The sequence below is a fragment of the Austrofundulus limnaeus genome, unplaced genomic scaffold, assembly GCF_001266775.1.
Source record: "Austrofundulus limnaeus strain Quisiro unplaced genomic scaffold, Austrofundulus_limnaeus-1.0 Scaffold147, whole genome shotgun sequence".
In the NCBI taxonomy this organism is placed as follows: Eukaryota; Metazoa; Chordata; class Actinopteri; order Cyprinodontiformes; family Rivulidae; genus Austrofundulus; species Austrofundulus limnaeus.
Window position 1 is genome coordinate 829,184 of NW_013952549.1, and position 15,684 is coordinate 844,867.

General features: G+C 39.7%; 1 protein-coding gene across 1 annotated transcript in view; it reads right to left on the minus strand.

The window, feature by feature from the left end:
* Window positions 1–1,778: 1,778 nt before the first annotated feature.
* Window positions 1,779–15,684, minus strand: part of LOC106523195 (neural-cadherin) — a 136,042-nt gene continuing 122,136 nt past the window's right edge. The window contains exons 30-33 of the mRNA XM_014016560.1: window positions 13,819–14,002; window positions 10,784–11,034; window positions 4,379–4,533; window positions 1,779–2,793 (exon numbers count right to left, since the gene is read on the minus strand). Of these exons, the coding sequence (XP_013872014.1) occupies window positions 2,224–2,793; window positions 4,379–4,533; window positions 10,784–11,034; window positions 13,819–14,002 (1,160 nt within the window). The 3' untranslated portion in view covers window positions 1,779–2,223. The remainder of the gene's footprint in view (window positions 2,794–4,378; window positions 4,534–10,783; window positions 11,035–13,818; window positions 14,003–15,684) is intronic.

A 15,684-nucleotide genomic window follows, 5' to 3' on the forward strand; every position in this document is an offset into this window, starting at 1 on the left:
TATTTAATCAGCTCATCCATTCAATCAAAATTAATTAGATTTTTCCAAACTGAGGTCATTCCAAAGAGCCATCTGCTACAGGTAAGATGTTGATTTTTTATGGCCTTTCTACAGAATTAATGTTCAAAAGATCTGAACTGTTACTTTAAATTTAATGCTATGTTCTTTTCTTAGTGTAAGTCTTATCACGTGCAAATAAAAATAAATTTGTAACAACATGTTGTAAAATTGTTCTGCAAATATTTTAAAGTCAATAAAGCTTGAAGCTCCTCACATGCTGAAGAAAATTGACCAAAGCTGCTCAGCTTCGGCTGCTAGCTGATGGTTGTAAAAACTGGAAAACATGAATCAAATTATTTCTACCACAGACCCATCTCTCTCTGAAGTTATCAATTTATCTATTAAAGTGTTTTATTTGAAACTGCCTCTCAGGCGGCGCTGTGATTTGCTGTGTCTGCAGCACATTAACTTACAGCACCCTCTCAGGGATGAAAAACAAATTACATGCTGTTAAAGGAAAATAATTGTTATTTTCTGATTATCTGAAACATTTTTCTTTTCATTATGTGGACATAATTTAATGGTTAATGTTACACATTTTGCCAAATAGTCACACCGAGATGGATGGAGGTTTAGGGTAATAAAATCTGTACTTTTTACATTTGTGACCTAAAAACAGAAAAAAATAATTTTATTTTTAATGTAAATTTAGTCATGTTGTCTCACTGTTTACACTTTAACTAGGTAGAAAACTGCAGTTGTGCAATTTGCATTTTAAATAACTTCTTATCATGCATTCAGTGGACTAATTTTAATAAATGCAATAATATTTGGCCCACATTGCAATTCAGGGTGACRGAGATAATCATGAGTCTGTGCAAAGATGCTCAGATCCTGCTGTGAGAAGTCCCTCAAGTGAGCAGATGAACTGAATGTGGAGTAATGAGCTGTTGTTTGAAAATAAAGGTTGTGTTGCCTCTTGGCCAGGAGGTGGCTGTGTTGATCCACGCACCAAAAAAACCCTCCCAGAAATTCTGCCTGGAACAGGTTTAACTAAACACACAGGGAGAGACGTGCAGTATTAATGCAGAGATGATCTTTCATTCAGATGTGGTATCTCTTGTGGCTCGTACGTCAAGCCTCATGAATACAAACGCATAAATACGAAGCTCCTTTATGACCTATGGGGCGTTAAAATCCTGTTCTCAGTCTCTCTCTCTCAGCACGATGCATTATGTAGGTGTGCAGACAAACCAAAAGCAGACATCAAGACCATCAGCTGCAGGCGGCAGCTCTGCGCGTTTCTCCAGAGAGTCGCTCCCGTGTCACAGTTGTTTAACTCCAGTAATGTTGTCCAATTAAATGTGATGTAAAGCAGCCTGCTGGGACCACCATACTTTGAGTTTATACTGGAAACTCTCAGCAGTTTGGGTCAGAAGGCTACAGGCTCTGAACATGAATAATTAATCCCCAAATTGACCTTGTTCTTATCAGTGGCTCTTGCTGCTGGTAATAGCTGAATGTGACAGGCACAGCTGTCCCAGTTTGTCATGAACGCTGTCATCCTAGTAATGCTGGAAATTCATAGAAAGCTCTTTTACATGTAGGTTATAAGAAATTTAACCATAATTTCATTCTGCTGATAAACCTTTGAAGATGAAAGTTGGCTCAAACTTCAAAAAAAAAAAAAAAAAATCCTACATTTTCCAGAATCACATTTGAACGTCTGGTTGAACAAGACTGAGTTTGAAATATTATCAAAGATACTCATTTATTTTAAAAGAAATAGATAATACAAATAAAACAAATTCATTTTGTCACATAAATGGTTTCATGAGTCATTAACAACAAAAAGATTCCAGTTTTCTCACAGGAAACTCATTTGCCTTCTTGCTTGCAGACATTGTGAGTTTGATGACATGAATAGTTGTGACACGGAGGGTGGCGCTTCMAAAAATGTGCTTTCTGTGAATTAAACATTGTACAGTGCAATGCCAAGTAAACAGAACATCACATCTGATCAGTCATTGGTAAACATCTTGTATATCAAAGTGTTCAAAGTTTCATCAATACAGTACATTTATAGGAGAATTCACACAGACCCTGCGAGCTCTCAGTCTCAAAGTATTTCACATTTAATTACCTCCCCTTGGATTTACACCATTGACTTTTGATTAATGCTGCTTTCTCAGAACCTGCAGTTCTGCCTTGCAGACTGCAGCCTCACATGTTCTTCTGGCAGTTCAGCTGCCCTCTGCTCTCCTTGTGTTTGGCTCTCTGGCCGTCTGCAGCTTTGGAGTCTCCTCTTAAATCACACACCACCGCTCGGAGGGCTTTGAACGTGTCCATCCGGGTCATGTGGGCCGCRTGGAGCCTGACTTCTGAACCCTGAGAGGCATCGAGGGAGCTGAGCGAGTGCACCGAGGAGAGGCTGCGCTCCTTCCCGTTGGGGAGGCGGCGCGGCGTTGTCATGGTGCCGAGCTCCTCGGTGCGCTCCGTGTCCCTCATGACCTCGCACAGGTAGCGAGCCAGGTCTTGGCTGGAGAAGGAAAAGGCTCGCTGAGAGCGGCGAAAGGTCAACGGGGAAGATAAGGTCTCTGCCTCTGAYGGGGGGATCGCCAGACGCAGAGCGATGGCTGCACTGCCGTTCCCAGTCAGCAACAGCTTTTTGTTGTTGTCCTGAGGAAGCTTAGTCTGCGGGTAGCAGCTGATGTTCTGTGGATAGCTGTAGCGGAGCGACTGCGCAGGGCTGGGCTGAAGGGAGCGCTGCAACTCCACCATGTTGAAGGCATTCTGAGAGACAAGCAACAAGGACAAGCAGGAAATTAGAAAGAGAGACAAACAAACAACAACAAAAGAAGGGATCTATTTGCATTTATYTATATGTAATCTTTGATCAAAATTTGGACGATAACAATAAACAACACATTAYGCCAGGGGCGGAGCCAGRGGTTGGCCAGGGGTGGCCATGGCCACMGCAGACAAATCTTTGGCCACCYCATTGGCCACCCTGCTGTACACACCCCTTCCACAGTGAAACCTTTAGGGGTGTAATAATCCTCCTGAACAGTTGGTGGCAGTGTTTAACAGTTTGAACAATTACCAAGCTCTATCACTGAAGAAGAGTAATGACAAGGAAGTGATGGTTTTCTTTATATCTCCTTAACATCCGGGCCTAAAACACCATAAACGAACAAATGTGTCAAACGGAATGCGGGTGTTCACAGCACATATAACTATGTAATCTGACTTTTGCTGTCAACTTTTGGACTTATGCTAAAAAAATGTTTTTTTGTCACCATACAGTGTAATTTTATGTTTTGAAGGCTGCATGATGATCTGTCCCTGTTAGTTATGAGTAGACCTATCACTACATCAGAAATAGTCAAACACCCCTCTAAATTTACTGTTGGTGATGATCAATATTGCACCTGTTCATTGGGTAAAATTATTAAWATTAGTTTAAACATGCAGTTGAGGGTCATCATTATTTGGCACAATTTGACATGTGTTACAATAAATATAAATCAATAAACAATATAAAAGTAAAAGGCACCCCTAAAGTTATTGGATATGATAAATTGTGTCACATTAAAACYGTATCTCAACCACAGCAGTGAGTTTAAAAACAGCATAAAGAAACTAGTTTAATAAATACTTTGTCTCTAAAATAATTATTAAACCAAGCGTTTATTTATGTAGGTAAAAGAATGTTAAACAACCTGGTAAAATACACCAGAATGCAGGAAATGGCATCTATTTCATTAAAAATTTTCTGGGGGAGGACCCTCCAGGCCCCCATCAGTGTGTCCCCCGACTTTTAAAACAGTTCTGACACCCATGTTTATAAGGTATTCACTGCCTGTTTAATGGCATAAGGAAATGACCAAAAACCAAAGATCTTCAAAAAAACTTTCATGTAAAAAATGATATAATTTTCCTGGCCACCCCTGTGTGAGTAGTGGTCTCAGTCTGGCCACCCCTGAGAAAAATGTCTGGCTCCGCCACTGGTTACAGCTCACCTGAAAGCCAATAGGTTTGTTACTCGTTTCTTGACTATAAGATCCAGTGTATAAGGAAGAGAAGTTGGCAGCAACAGCACCTCTGATCACTCAAGTAATTAATTATCTGATTGCAGTGAAGATGTTCCTCACATACCAACCCCATTAAAGCGAAGGCATTTGCAGCAATTGCTAAATTTCACCTAATTGACTCGCATTGCTGTCTCCAAGGGATTGATATTTAGTTATCCTTTCCCAGCCCCAACAAGCACATTTATCTCTCATATGTTAATATTTGCTGCTTTGTTTACTCCCTCGTTTGCATATATCCTTTCTGGAAAGTTTTATGGTGCTGACATTTAAAAGAAACCGTTTACCTGGTCCTGTTCTCCTCCACCTTCCTCGTCGTAGTTGAGCACGTTCTCTCGGATGTCCTCCCACTCGCCGTGGTGCGCCGACACGTGGTAAACGCCCTCCTTGAGGCCCTTGTGTCTCCTCCAGCAGGAGTAAAGAAACAGCCCCAGCATCAACACTGAGGGGTGCCAGAGAGCGAGTTAGCACAGCGGGAAGCACTCTCACATAATTAAAACGAGATTCTGAGCAGGAGGAAACATGACTTTGGGTGCAAATGGAATGAGCGGGAAGTTGTGATACACATTTGGAAGCTCCAGTAAACACCCCTACTGGCATTTCCATGAGAACAAATTCATTTTTCACATGACTTGAAATAAATAACGTGCGATGAAAAACAAACAGAAGAAAGCCAAAGCAGTGACTCGTCCCGACAGGCCCGCTAACTGCAGTGAGAGCACGGTTAAGATGTTCTAATGGAGCATTCGTGGAAATGGAGGCCCCACCTTTCCACCTATTCCCTTTGATGTTGCTTCCCTGCTTCCYGTCTTATCAAAGACTACAGTTCCTCGGAAACCTATTAAATGAGTTTGTACTCTTCCCAGCTTAAACCCAAAGCCTCAGTGGCTCAGCTAAACACAGAGAGGAAGACTGCGGAAGCCGAACAGGAAAGGTCCTAAAGCATACACATCAATCACAGCTTTTGTGTGCTGAATTATACAACGTGCCGGACTGACCTTTAAAATCCATTAATCTCAACCAACATTTTTATCCCAGCTGCCATCCTTCTTGCTCATTCTTAGCTCCTCGCTATCTGTTTGTACTAGATGACACTTTGAATCTCTTTCTCTGTTGTCCCTGGATGTTTGTTTCCTCTTGGCTGCTGCAGATTGGACCCTTCCTCTGCACTTCCTCCCTATTAAGCTTCTCGCAGTTCCTTCTTTTTCTTTTTTTTTCAGTTCCTCTCCCTGGCCTCTTCTGGCCTTGGTTTTTATCTCGCTCACAAGATGGGATCCATTTCACCTAGAGTAGTTTACACGGCGCGAGCTAAGTACCAGTTTAATTGAAAATCTTGGGAGAAATGCGAGATAATGACATTAGTCTGGATTTTTAAAGTAATTGCTTTGAAAGGAAATAATGCACCAACGACTCTTTGGTGGTCACGCAAGCAGAAAAACAACTCTCGGAGAAGTAATCTCTGCAAAAAAAGAAAAAAAAAGACTTATCTCAATTAAAAATCATTGCTTTTGAGTCACTAGAGTTAAGCTCCTCTGCTGCACATTCTAATTCTTTGCCTCTTTTATTTCAGACAGAAAATGTGGTTTTTTTTTTAGCATTCCTCTTAAATCCCCAACTGACTATCCTCTGTGTGTATGTGTGTGTGTGCAGGGGAGGGGGTGTATTGATCAGCTGACCTGGCTCCTTCATCGTTATGCCTGAGTACCCTTGAAGAAAACACCAGAATCCTGATGAGGTGCCAACCAGATGCGGGCCTTCGTCCACACCTCCAGGAATACCTGCAGGTCTGATCCCCCCCACAACCCCACCTGAGCTGATTTTAAACCCACCACTTCAGGGGAGGAGTTCGATAGATGGTGCGGAGGAGCCGAATCATGCCCCCTCCACAGCAAATGTACTAAACTAATCATAGATAAACAAACACACACACAGGCTGCTTTACACCTGTGGCAACTACCACACAGAGCTGTGTGAGTAAAAAAAAAAAAAAAACTACATTCCAGAGAGATCAATACCACACAGGGCAGGCCAGAAACATCTCAGTCATTCATCAATCCATAATACTGCTGCCTCTCTGCCCTCTAACTGTTATTATGAACCAGGTATTATGATGTTAGCCCGGACCGGACCGTGCATTATGAATGAGCRAGAAGTAAACCATAACCCGGGCTGATCCGAACACCTAACCAATTCACTGCACCTCCAGTCTGAGAGTAATGAGAAACAAAATGAGCTGTGAAAAAGATGAAACGTCAGGGTGGGGGGGAGGGGGGGGGGAACCAATGAAGAAGGGAGACAGAAATGAGACAGGTGAGAGATGAGGATGAGTTGGAAAAAAATTTTTATTTATACATCTTTCAAGGGGTGGAAAAAAAAAGAAAAGAAAAGGCACTTTCAACAATCGCTCAGCGTCTAAAAACCGAGCTAATTTCTTCAATTCATCAGAAACAGAGATCCAGATTTGATGGCGGACTAATCATCACGGTTCTGTCAATAACGCGCCGAGCTAGTCGAACCGTAATGGTTTATGTAAAACTTAATAATGTATGATTATTTTAACTTTTAATGCACACTGAGGCAGAGTAAGAGTTGCCTCTTTAATCTCTCTCTCTCTCTCTCTGTAGTGAGTGTGCATTTATAGTAGTGGCTCTCGTGGTTGTGGGGATCATCATTAAACAACCGTTGTTTGTTCTGTAAAGCAAACTGTTCTGTAAATTAAGCAACTAATTTTTCCCCAGACGTAGCTGAAGCTTTTTTGCTTGAAGTTAAAAGACTTGATTTTGTTTGTTTGTTTGTTTTTATTATTTTTTTCAAGGTTTGAAAATATAATTACACTCACCAACGAGTGCTCATTCTGATTTGAATTCCATTATGGAGACGTCTGTCATTCTTGGTTGAGGTGAAAACTTTGCACTCTGAATACAAAATGCCTCATCTGCAACAGTGGACAAGCAACATGAACTGGACAGCTTTCTTTTTTCTTTTGCTTGGCTAGCATTGCAGGCAACCGGAGGAATTTCCATGAAACAAACCAAGGCCACACTTCATCGGCACTGAATTAATTATCAAATATTGCAGATGACTTGAGATGTTTTACTCTCAAGTGTCAGAATAACTGATGTTCTAATACTAGCCACACAGCCCTGGGGGGGAATGTTGAGTCAGTTATAGGCAGGGACAGTATATTGAATTTCCCAAGTGTTTTATATGTGACACAAAGACTCATAAACAGCACTGCAGCCCTTTTGAGGGAAGTGAGAGCAACAACATGTGAGCCATTTGTCTTTCCGTCTTTCAGAGAACAAGAAAAAAAAAGTTCCAATTCTTCTCTTGTACAATTCCTTAAAAACACATTTAGTTTATTCATTTCCCTCAACTTCAACACTGAAAAGGATCTTCCATCTGTTTTGAAACATTTGTGGAAATATCAATGCGTGCTTATTTTTAAAAAAAAAGCCCCTCTGGCAGAAGATGTGGGTAGATATTGAATCTTGATTCTATTAGAGCTTAACTCCCTTTATGAAACCATCAACCATGCAGTTTTATTCGACAGCTCATTCGAGCGGGCCAGTGTCATCAGTTCAGGTCCAGAGCTGAAACATCATTTGAATAATCAGTTTAGCTGATCACTATTTTTTATTATCAGTTAAAGATGGAAGCTGTTTTCCACGCTTAGTCTTTATTTTTCTCTGTTTTGTTCTTTTATTGCTTAGGATTTATGTTTGGATCACTTGTAAATACCACTGGGGGATTTTTTTTTTCAAAGTTTTTTGAATTTTTCAAAACTTTAGATGTTTCACTCGAGTCATTGAGAAAATAAAGATGATTTAAAGATTGGATGTGCATCTACAACTGGATAACTTTTGGAGTGCACCTGATTTATGATGGCCACTATTCAAAGGCCTTAGCAAACACGAACATGTCTATAACTCAGTCAGTTTTATTAAAATGAGCTACAATTTGGGGTGGCAGAATCAYCCCTAGCATTATAATATTTAATAATTTGCTTTACGTCTACACCTGATTAACTTTTGCAGTTAGCACGATTTAAGATGGCCGCCACTGTCATGCAAACACAAACATGTCTGTAACTGAGCCAGTTTTACAGAAATTAAACTACAACCTGGTGTGGTGCTAACAGATCAAATATGTTTTTATTTAAAGCTTTAGCATACAGGGCATTGAGTTGCAATAAAAACTGAAAAAAATGTGTTTTTATCAGGGATGTACGACATATCGGCATTCACATCGGTATCGGCTGATATTGGTCATTTTTTAGAATATCGGTCCAATATGTAAAACTGGGCTGATATTAACATCTGATATTGAATTCCCACTTTTTAGCTTTGTGTTTCTGTTTTTGGAGGGGAGATGTTTGGTTGAGTGGTATCTGTTTCATCATGATAGTGATAAYGATGCTGCAAAACTAGGAATAACTGAACCAGAGCCATGTCAGAGGTCTGGTTGTTTATTTACAGTATCAAGAAAAGACCAAAGTGTGTTTGTGCGTATATGTATAATATAATTTGTATGTTTGTGTAATATTGGTAAATATCAGTTATCGGCCATAACAGCAATAATTACATGGGATATCGATATCGGCTGAAATTTTCATATCCGTGCATTATAGTTTTTATATGAAAATGTCACTAAAAATGATATTTAAGGCTTCATTTTATAAATCTAGATTCTCCTTACTTTTGCGTCACATCAAAACTGTTGAATTTTTATTTTATTTTTTAAAATTGTAACCTGTAACTTTATAAAATAATGGGTTTTAACATACAACATTTGTTTTAAACTTTACTCAATGGATGGGTCACTTAAAGAGAAAAAAAATCCTAACATTATTTTGGACTAAACATTAATTGAACATCCGCTGAGTGTCACTAAAATCTTCTACTGTTTCCCAAAACATTGACATATGTTCATCTTCTCTGATCTCTGGTTTAGACATGTTCATTAAAAAAAGGGRTCAAAAATAAGTTTTTAACTTCAACAAGCTGCCATATATTCTCCATACTTGTACCTAGGGCTGCCACGATTAGTAGACTAGTCGCAATTATGTCATCTATTAAAATTGTCAACGACTAATTTAATAGTCGATGCGTCTTCTTTTTTCTAACTTTGTATGTTTTTAAAAAAAAATGTTTGTGGCAGCCCTGATTACCACTACTGCGCATGTGTATCAAGGACAGAAAGGCAGACGTGGCAGTGGAAGGTGCCGCAGCAGTTTGGAGAGAAAAACAAAGTTAGAAAAAAAAGACGATGCAGCAACTATTAAATTATCAATGCTTTTAACAGTCGACAATAATCGTGACTAGTCGACTAATCATGGCACCCCACTTGTACCTATATATTGTCCGTCTTAAACAAGGTCATCAGTGATGAATTTCAAAGTTCAGCTGCTGGGTTATAAACAGGGACAAAGAAAAGATAACCCTCATCTTATAATTATTGATTTCGAGATCCTTCTTTTAAACTACAAAGCAGTCAGAAGTTTCTCTTCAGTTTATGTATCTGAACTCGTGACCCTTTATGTGTCAGAGTGCAGCTTTAGATCAACCGTCGAGTCTTCAAAGGGAGACTTTGTCAGTAAGAGCCCTCTCACTCCCACAGCCGAAGCTTCAAAAATCTTTCACCTCAAAATATTCTATAACTTTGTTTTCTGAGTTTTGACTTCATTTTCTGCACGAAACGGTGAATTTAACAGATGAACGTCATCATGAATTGAACCGCTGCTGTCATTTTGTCTCTATCAATCATTATGCCCACTGCTAAGGCATACATGTTTTCACCTGAATCCTTTTAGTGCCGACAGCAAGCTGGGCTCCAGCAGGGGATGTGTGGGTAGCTTCATGCTGTATATAAATTGCTGTTTTACAATCCTCTTATACCAAACTAATTTGAAACCTTTATACACTAACCGTTTCTGATAAATAAACTCTTATGGCAGATTTTAACTTCTACTTTTTTACAACTCTTAGCTCAGAAACAAACTAGAATGATAAATTGTAAGATAAAAGCTATCTTCTTCTTTTTTTTKATCTGTTCATATGCTCCATATGCTGCACAACAGTAAAGTGTGCAATAGGGACACATTTAGCTTGACATGGTGAAATAGAAATGTACACAGAAATGTATAAAAGACAACCATCAGGGGGGTAAAATGAATGGATGGTGAAATATAAAATATGTCGGACAATAAAAAAAGTAAGGCTGGAAGAGAAATTGACTTTTCAAACATTGAAAGGGAAAGGGGACATAGAAGTGATGGGAAACATGGAAAAAAAGAAAAAAACACAAAGAATCCCCTCAAAAACCTCAAGAGACTCACAGATTTCCTATGAATCACAATTTATGGCATACAGTTTGTCTCCTCGCTCCCTGCTCCTCTCCCTTTTGTAAATATTTGTTTCATGTTCTCACTGACTAACCGAAGAAAAATCATACCCCGGAACAACTCCAGAGATCAATACGGCAACAAGATATGCTGTTTGTATACAGATTTCACACGAAACCAAAAGGATGGAGAACAAATCAAACAGCTGATTTCACAGACAAAACAAAGAATGTGAAACGACGATCTGATGACAGCGGCGGGAAGCGGAAAACAAGATGAAAGGTAAGGACGGGCAAACTGCTCATGTTGGGTTACCACACGCTGAAGAGGACATAATCCACATAGCTACCTAGAAAGGCCATGACACAGATGCTGATGGCGAACATGGAGCTCAGGCTGAGGCTGTTGCTGTCCTCGCTGTGGAGCACGGCGAGCGCCACCTCGCAGTGCCGCCCGCGGTAGCCCTCGCTGCAGAGGCACGAGTAGCGCGACGGCGAGTGGGCCACGCACGTGCCGTGGCGGCACGGCCGGCTGGCGCACAGCGTGTAGATGCACACCCGGCCCGAGGCGCTCTCTCTGGTCATGTGGCCCGGGGGGCACCTGGGCGGGGTGGGGGAGGGGGAGAGGAAGAAGAGTGAAACAGAGACACTCGGGGAGCTGTCAAATAAAAACCAGAACACGATTCATGWATTCTAAAGGAGTTATGAGACCTAAGCTGATAGTGTAAAAATAAATCCCTCCGGAGTTCCACCTCTTCTATTAGATTCAAACATGCGGTCTTTGAAGGTTACTGAGTGTTGACTGTGAATGGCCAAAAAACGGAACAAGAAACGAAATCCTGGAGCCAAGATTGGCTTTGCAATTGTAGACCCTTGGTTNATTCATCCCTGCCCCCTGCTCCCCTCAGTGCTTTGTATCCTGAGGCTGTGCTGCAATCACAGAATGTGGATGTCAAAAGTCCCCACTGGTTTGGAGTGCTGAAATCACAGCAAAGAGACTTAGAGGCCCTGCAGAGTTTAAAGGGCCAGTCAAAGCTCCGGCGGTCACTGCTGGTGTACTCGATTCTCTCAGGTTGACACAACATTTCACACGCAGCGTACCAGAGATGAACTCTGCCTCTCTGCCAGCTGCTGGTCTCTTTCTACCTCAAGTCAAATGAGCAGAATTCACACTCAATTATCACATTTTATGATGCGTAAACTCATTTCTCTGCATTCATTTCGGCATGTTTAATTTATTATCACTACCGCTGTTGTAGTGTAAGGATAGAAGCCTTCAACTGATAGGAGTATGGACATGTTCTGTGCAGGCACTTTGTCATTTGGAGTTCTTATTTGGGGATTTGTGKCTTCTTGGGACTTTTAACAGAACTGAGTCCAGCAGGATCAGGTGCAGTTTATAATCCTCACCTCAAAGTGATGCTTGAATGAAAGGCAGTGGCAATTTTAACCCCTTGAACTCAACACTTCTCAAAAAAGAAACTATTATTGCTATTTTATGAGGATGCTTTGGTCTCAAACATTAGATTCATCATAATTTTATATTAAAATGCTAATGTTGAAACATTTGGGATGCACTCAGCTTCATATATACCTCCTCATTAGTGTTGTAGTTGAGACCGATCTTAAGACCACTTTTTGATGGTCTTGGGCTTGTCTCAGTCTCAGACATCGAGGACTTGGAATTTATTTCAGTCAAGACCACGACTGTGGAAATATCACTAAATGGCCAGATTATTCTCCAATTTATTTGCTWACATCTTTGCTTTCAGTGAATTTAAAACGTACTGATTCAAATCCAAACTTGACTCTATTGCCATTTATGTATTTTTGTTACCGGCTGCTCCTCCCCCCACTCGAATGCAGCACTTCAGGATAGTGAGCAGTGCTTCTCTGGGAGCGGGAGAAGATGTCTGCAAAATTTTCAGTAAAACAATTTGGCTACATCAATCATAAAGACTATAGTTGTAAAAYGGCATCCAGAAGAAAGCGTACGGCAACTTGTAAATTCCGTGGTGCTTCACTTTCAGAGACGGTGGGGACAACATTAAACTTTTATCGTCACTAACGTCAACAGTCGGCCTCTGTAGCAAAAGTCTTCCCTCTGTCCTCACACAAAGATTTTGTCAATATAATATSTATATATTAAGTTAGCTTCATGTGTACAGAATCTTTAAGGGCACTGGTTTTTGTTTTTGTTTGTTTTTTCCTGGGCTTGGTCTTGACTCAGTCTCGTCCTCCCTTGGTCTTGGTCTTGACTTGGTCCAGGTCTCGAGACACTGTGGTCTTGATCTTGACCTGGTCTCAGATTAGGTGTTCWTACAACACTACTCTTATACGCCTGATGTTCCTGCTGGAGTCTCATCGAGTACAAACCAACAGGGTGTTTGAATGGTATATATTTCTACTTATCATCCAGCCATAATTAAATTCAATCTATCTGGGAGGTGAGACATATCTGGATAGATTTTAGTTTTATTTTTAACAATGACAAGCCAGCGTGAAAACAAACCAAAATAAAATGGGATTAATGACTTCTTACATTTTTTTAATGTAAGGAGTAGAAATATAGATAATTGTGTGAAAATGTAAGAAGTTGAATTAAGAAAAATAATCACTCAAGTAAAGTATCAATAACCAAAATTACTACTTAAGTATTTGTACTTAATTAAAAGGCTACATTTACATTTACATTTAGCTACATTTAGCTAACCATTCACCATTACTGCCAGCCTACCTCCATACTGAATGCTCGCCAATCATTTGTTTTTCCTATTATTGAACATACGGCAGATTTTTCTCTCCCCCGTTTCTGTAGGTTTTGTGTGTCTTTGTATATTTTGCTCTGCATTGACCGTGTGTCTGAGTTACAATTTTAAAATTTAATCTTGATTTGATGTTTTCATTACGTTGCTTATGTTTAATTATGTTTTATTTTGTTTCATTTTATCTTGCCCCATTTTTTTACATTGTTAATGATTGCACAGCACCTTGTGAATATATTTCTGTGAAAGGYGCTTTATAAATAAAACTTTACTTACTTACTTGCTTACTTAGTAACTTTACATCTTTGTCGATTAATGAGCTGAATTTGCGTATAAAATTTCCAATGAATAAAAGGGCACCATGACATATTATGAGCCAATAATATATGATACAGTAAATCTAAGGTAAAGCCACATGCTATGCACTTTACATCTAAATTACATGTTTTGTATAAATGAGTAGAGTTCAAATAACATTTTATGAWAAGTAAGAACATCCTATGCATCCCTCATCCCTTTGATCACTGGGGATCCAYGTGTAAATATGTACAAAGTGTGCCCGCACACTTTTTAAGGCTGCTTCAAAATGTTGACTTGTTTGTTCTGCGTATTTACAGCACCTGCACTCGTGCTGTCTCCAGAGGTCCACGCACACCAAGGGAGGGGAGCAGTGATGCTTTCTACAGGCGTCCGAGGAGCAACCAACAGAGACACCCTGCGTCGTGACCACCTGCAGCCCCTCCGAACGCTGTTCCTGATCAAGGGGTACGGGGCGCCCRTTGAACCTCACATCACGCAAACAGCCTGGTAAAAACAGAGGAAAAAGGAGACACTAGTCCTCAGGCATGAATCTTTTACAGGCTCATATTTACACAACAGCAGGGATGTAAAGTCGGGGATGGAGTCGCACATGCATTAACACTCGTAGACTTGCTGACACACCTGCAGACCAGCGCTCCCACACAAACAAACACACAAACAGCCTCAGGCTAGGCTGTCAGCATAGAGGGGTTTGTGTGTGTGTGTGTGTGTGTCTGTGTGTGTGTTTTCTCTGCTGGTTAGTTTTCTCACTCTGTGGGAAGCATGAGGTCTCGAACACATCATGTAAATGCATATCAGTGCCACTCAGTTACTTTTCTTCAAAACCGAGGCATCGAAACCCATTTGGACCAGGCACAGAAGCACTCGCTTGTCCAACTGAGAGCTCAGCTCCCATGAGTAAATGTAGCCTTGTAATTAATTTGCCAATTTGGAATTTATTATTATTATTTTTTTACTTACCCAACATTTCATCCGCTTACTGRTTTATCTAACTAAACAGCATAAAAAAGAAAGGATTAAAAACCCTTTCAAGCTTTGCAATACTTTGTTTCAAATTCATCTTAAATTKAATTAATTTCATTTTTTATCGCATTATAATTCACACAGTGCCGCCACAATGTTTGAGCAAAAACAAGGTGATGAGTTATTTGATTCATTTATTTCTAAGAGGGGAATATTCTGTTTTAAATCAGACCCTTTCTGGTCCTTTTTGTTATTCAAAACAGAAATTTTGTTTAACCTACTTCAGTTAAAGGACCTCGTGACACTTTTTTATGTTGATTAAAGAACATCTGTGCCTTTATTGAAATCTTTAAAATAATAACAATAATAATAATTGCCAAAYGTTTGTCTACTGTATCATTTTTCAATTTGTGAGTAAAATCCCAAGAAAAGTTAGATTTTAATGTAGAACTGCAACAGATCAGTAGAAGGATGCAAGACAACCCTGCAGWTAACGAAGTGCCGACAAGAACAGGAAACAACATGGATACATGAAACACTTTTTGAATAATAAACAATCTTTATAGAGCCTGTCCAATCAGTCTTCAGTAGTAAGAAAAAATTTCTCAATTAAGATTTTTTAACACGTCCTACAATCAGACTGATGCTGTTTTCACATCTGTGATCAATGCAGTGATTTTAAGTTTGAAGAGGAAACAAAACAAAACTTTCCAATAATAAAACACATTAGCCATTAAATATATTTTGTTGTGTACTTGGAGTTTTCTAGGAGTGCAGAAAATTTGTATTTAGTCACTTCACTTTAAGAGCAACTGTTAAAGTTCATAGTGACCCTGCCGGGACCTGAACTTAACAAAGCATCTTTTAAAAGACCTAAAATTGGCAGAGCACTTAAAAGCTTTTCAACCAACCAGGCAGAGTTTTTACCAAGACTTACAAAAGATGGRCATAAAAAGAAAAAAAATGTATTCCAAAGAATACTGTATATGAGGCTGCCTTGTGAAAGTTGTGAATGGCTTTGAGGAGAACTGTGAGCTCGTAGAATAAACAGGAAACATAAAAAAAACTTTCTGCAGCATGGTGGATACGTTCTGTTTGTTAAAGGGATCCCCGATTAGTTGTAACATTAGACTTTATTTGATAAACATTTATTTTAACTGTAAAATAAAGACTGTAAAAATACTGTAGGCTGTTTAGTTTTG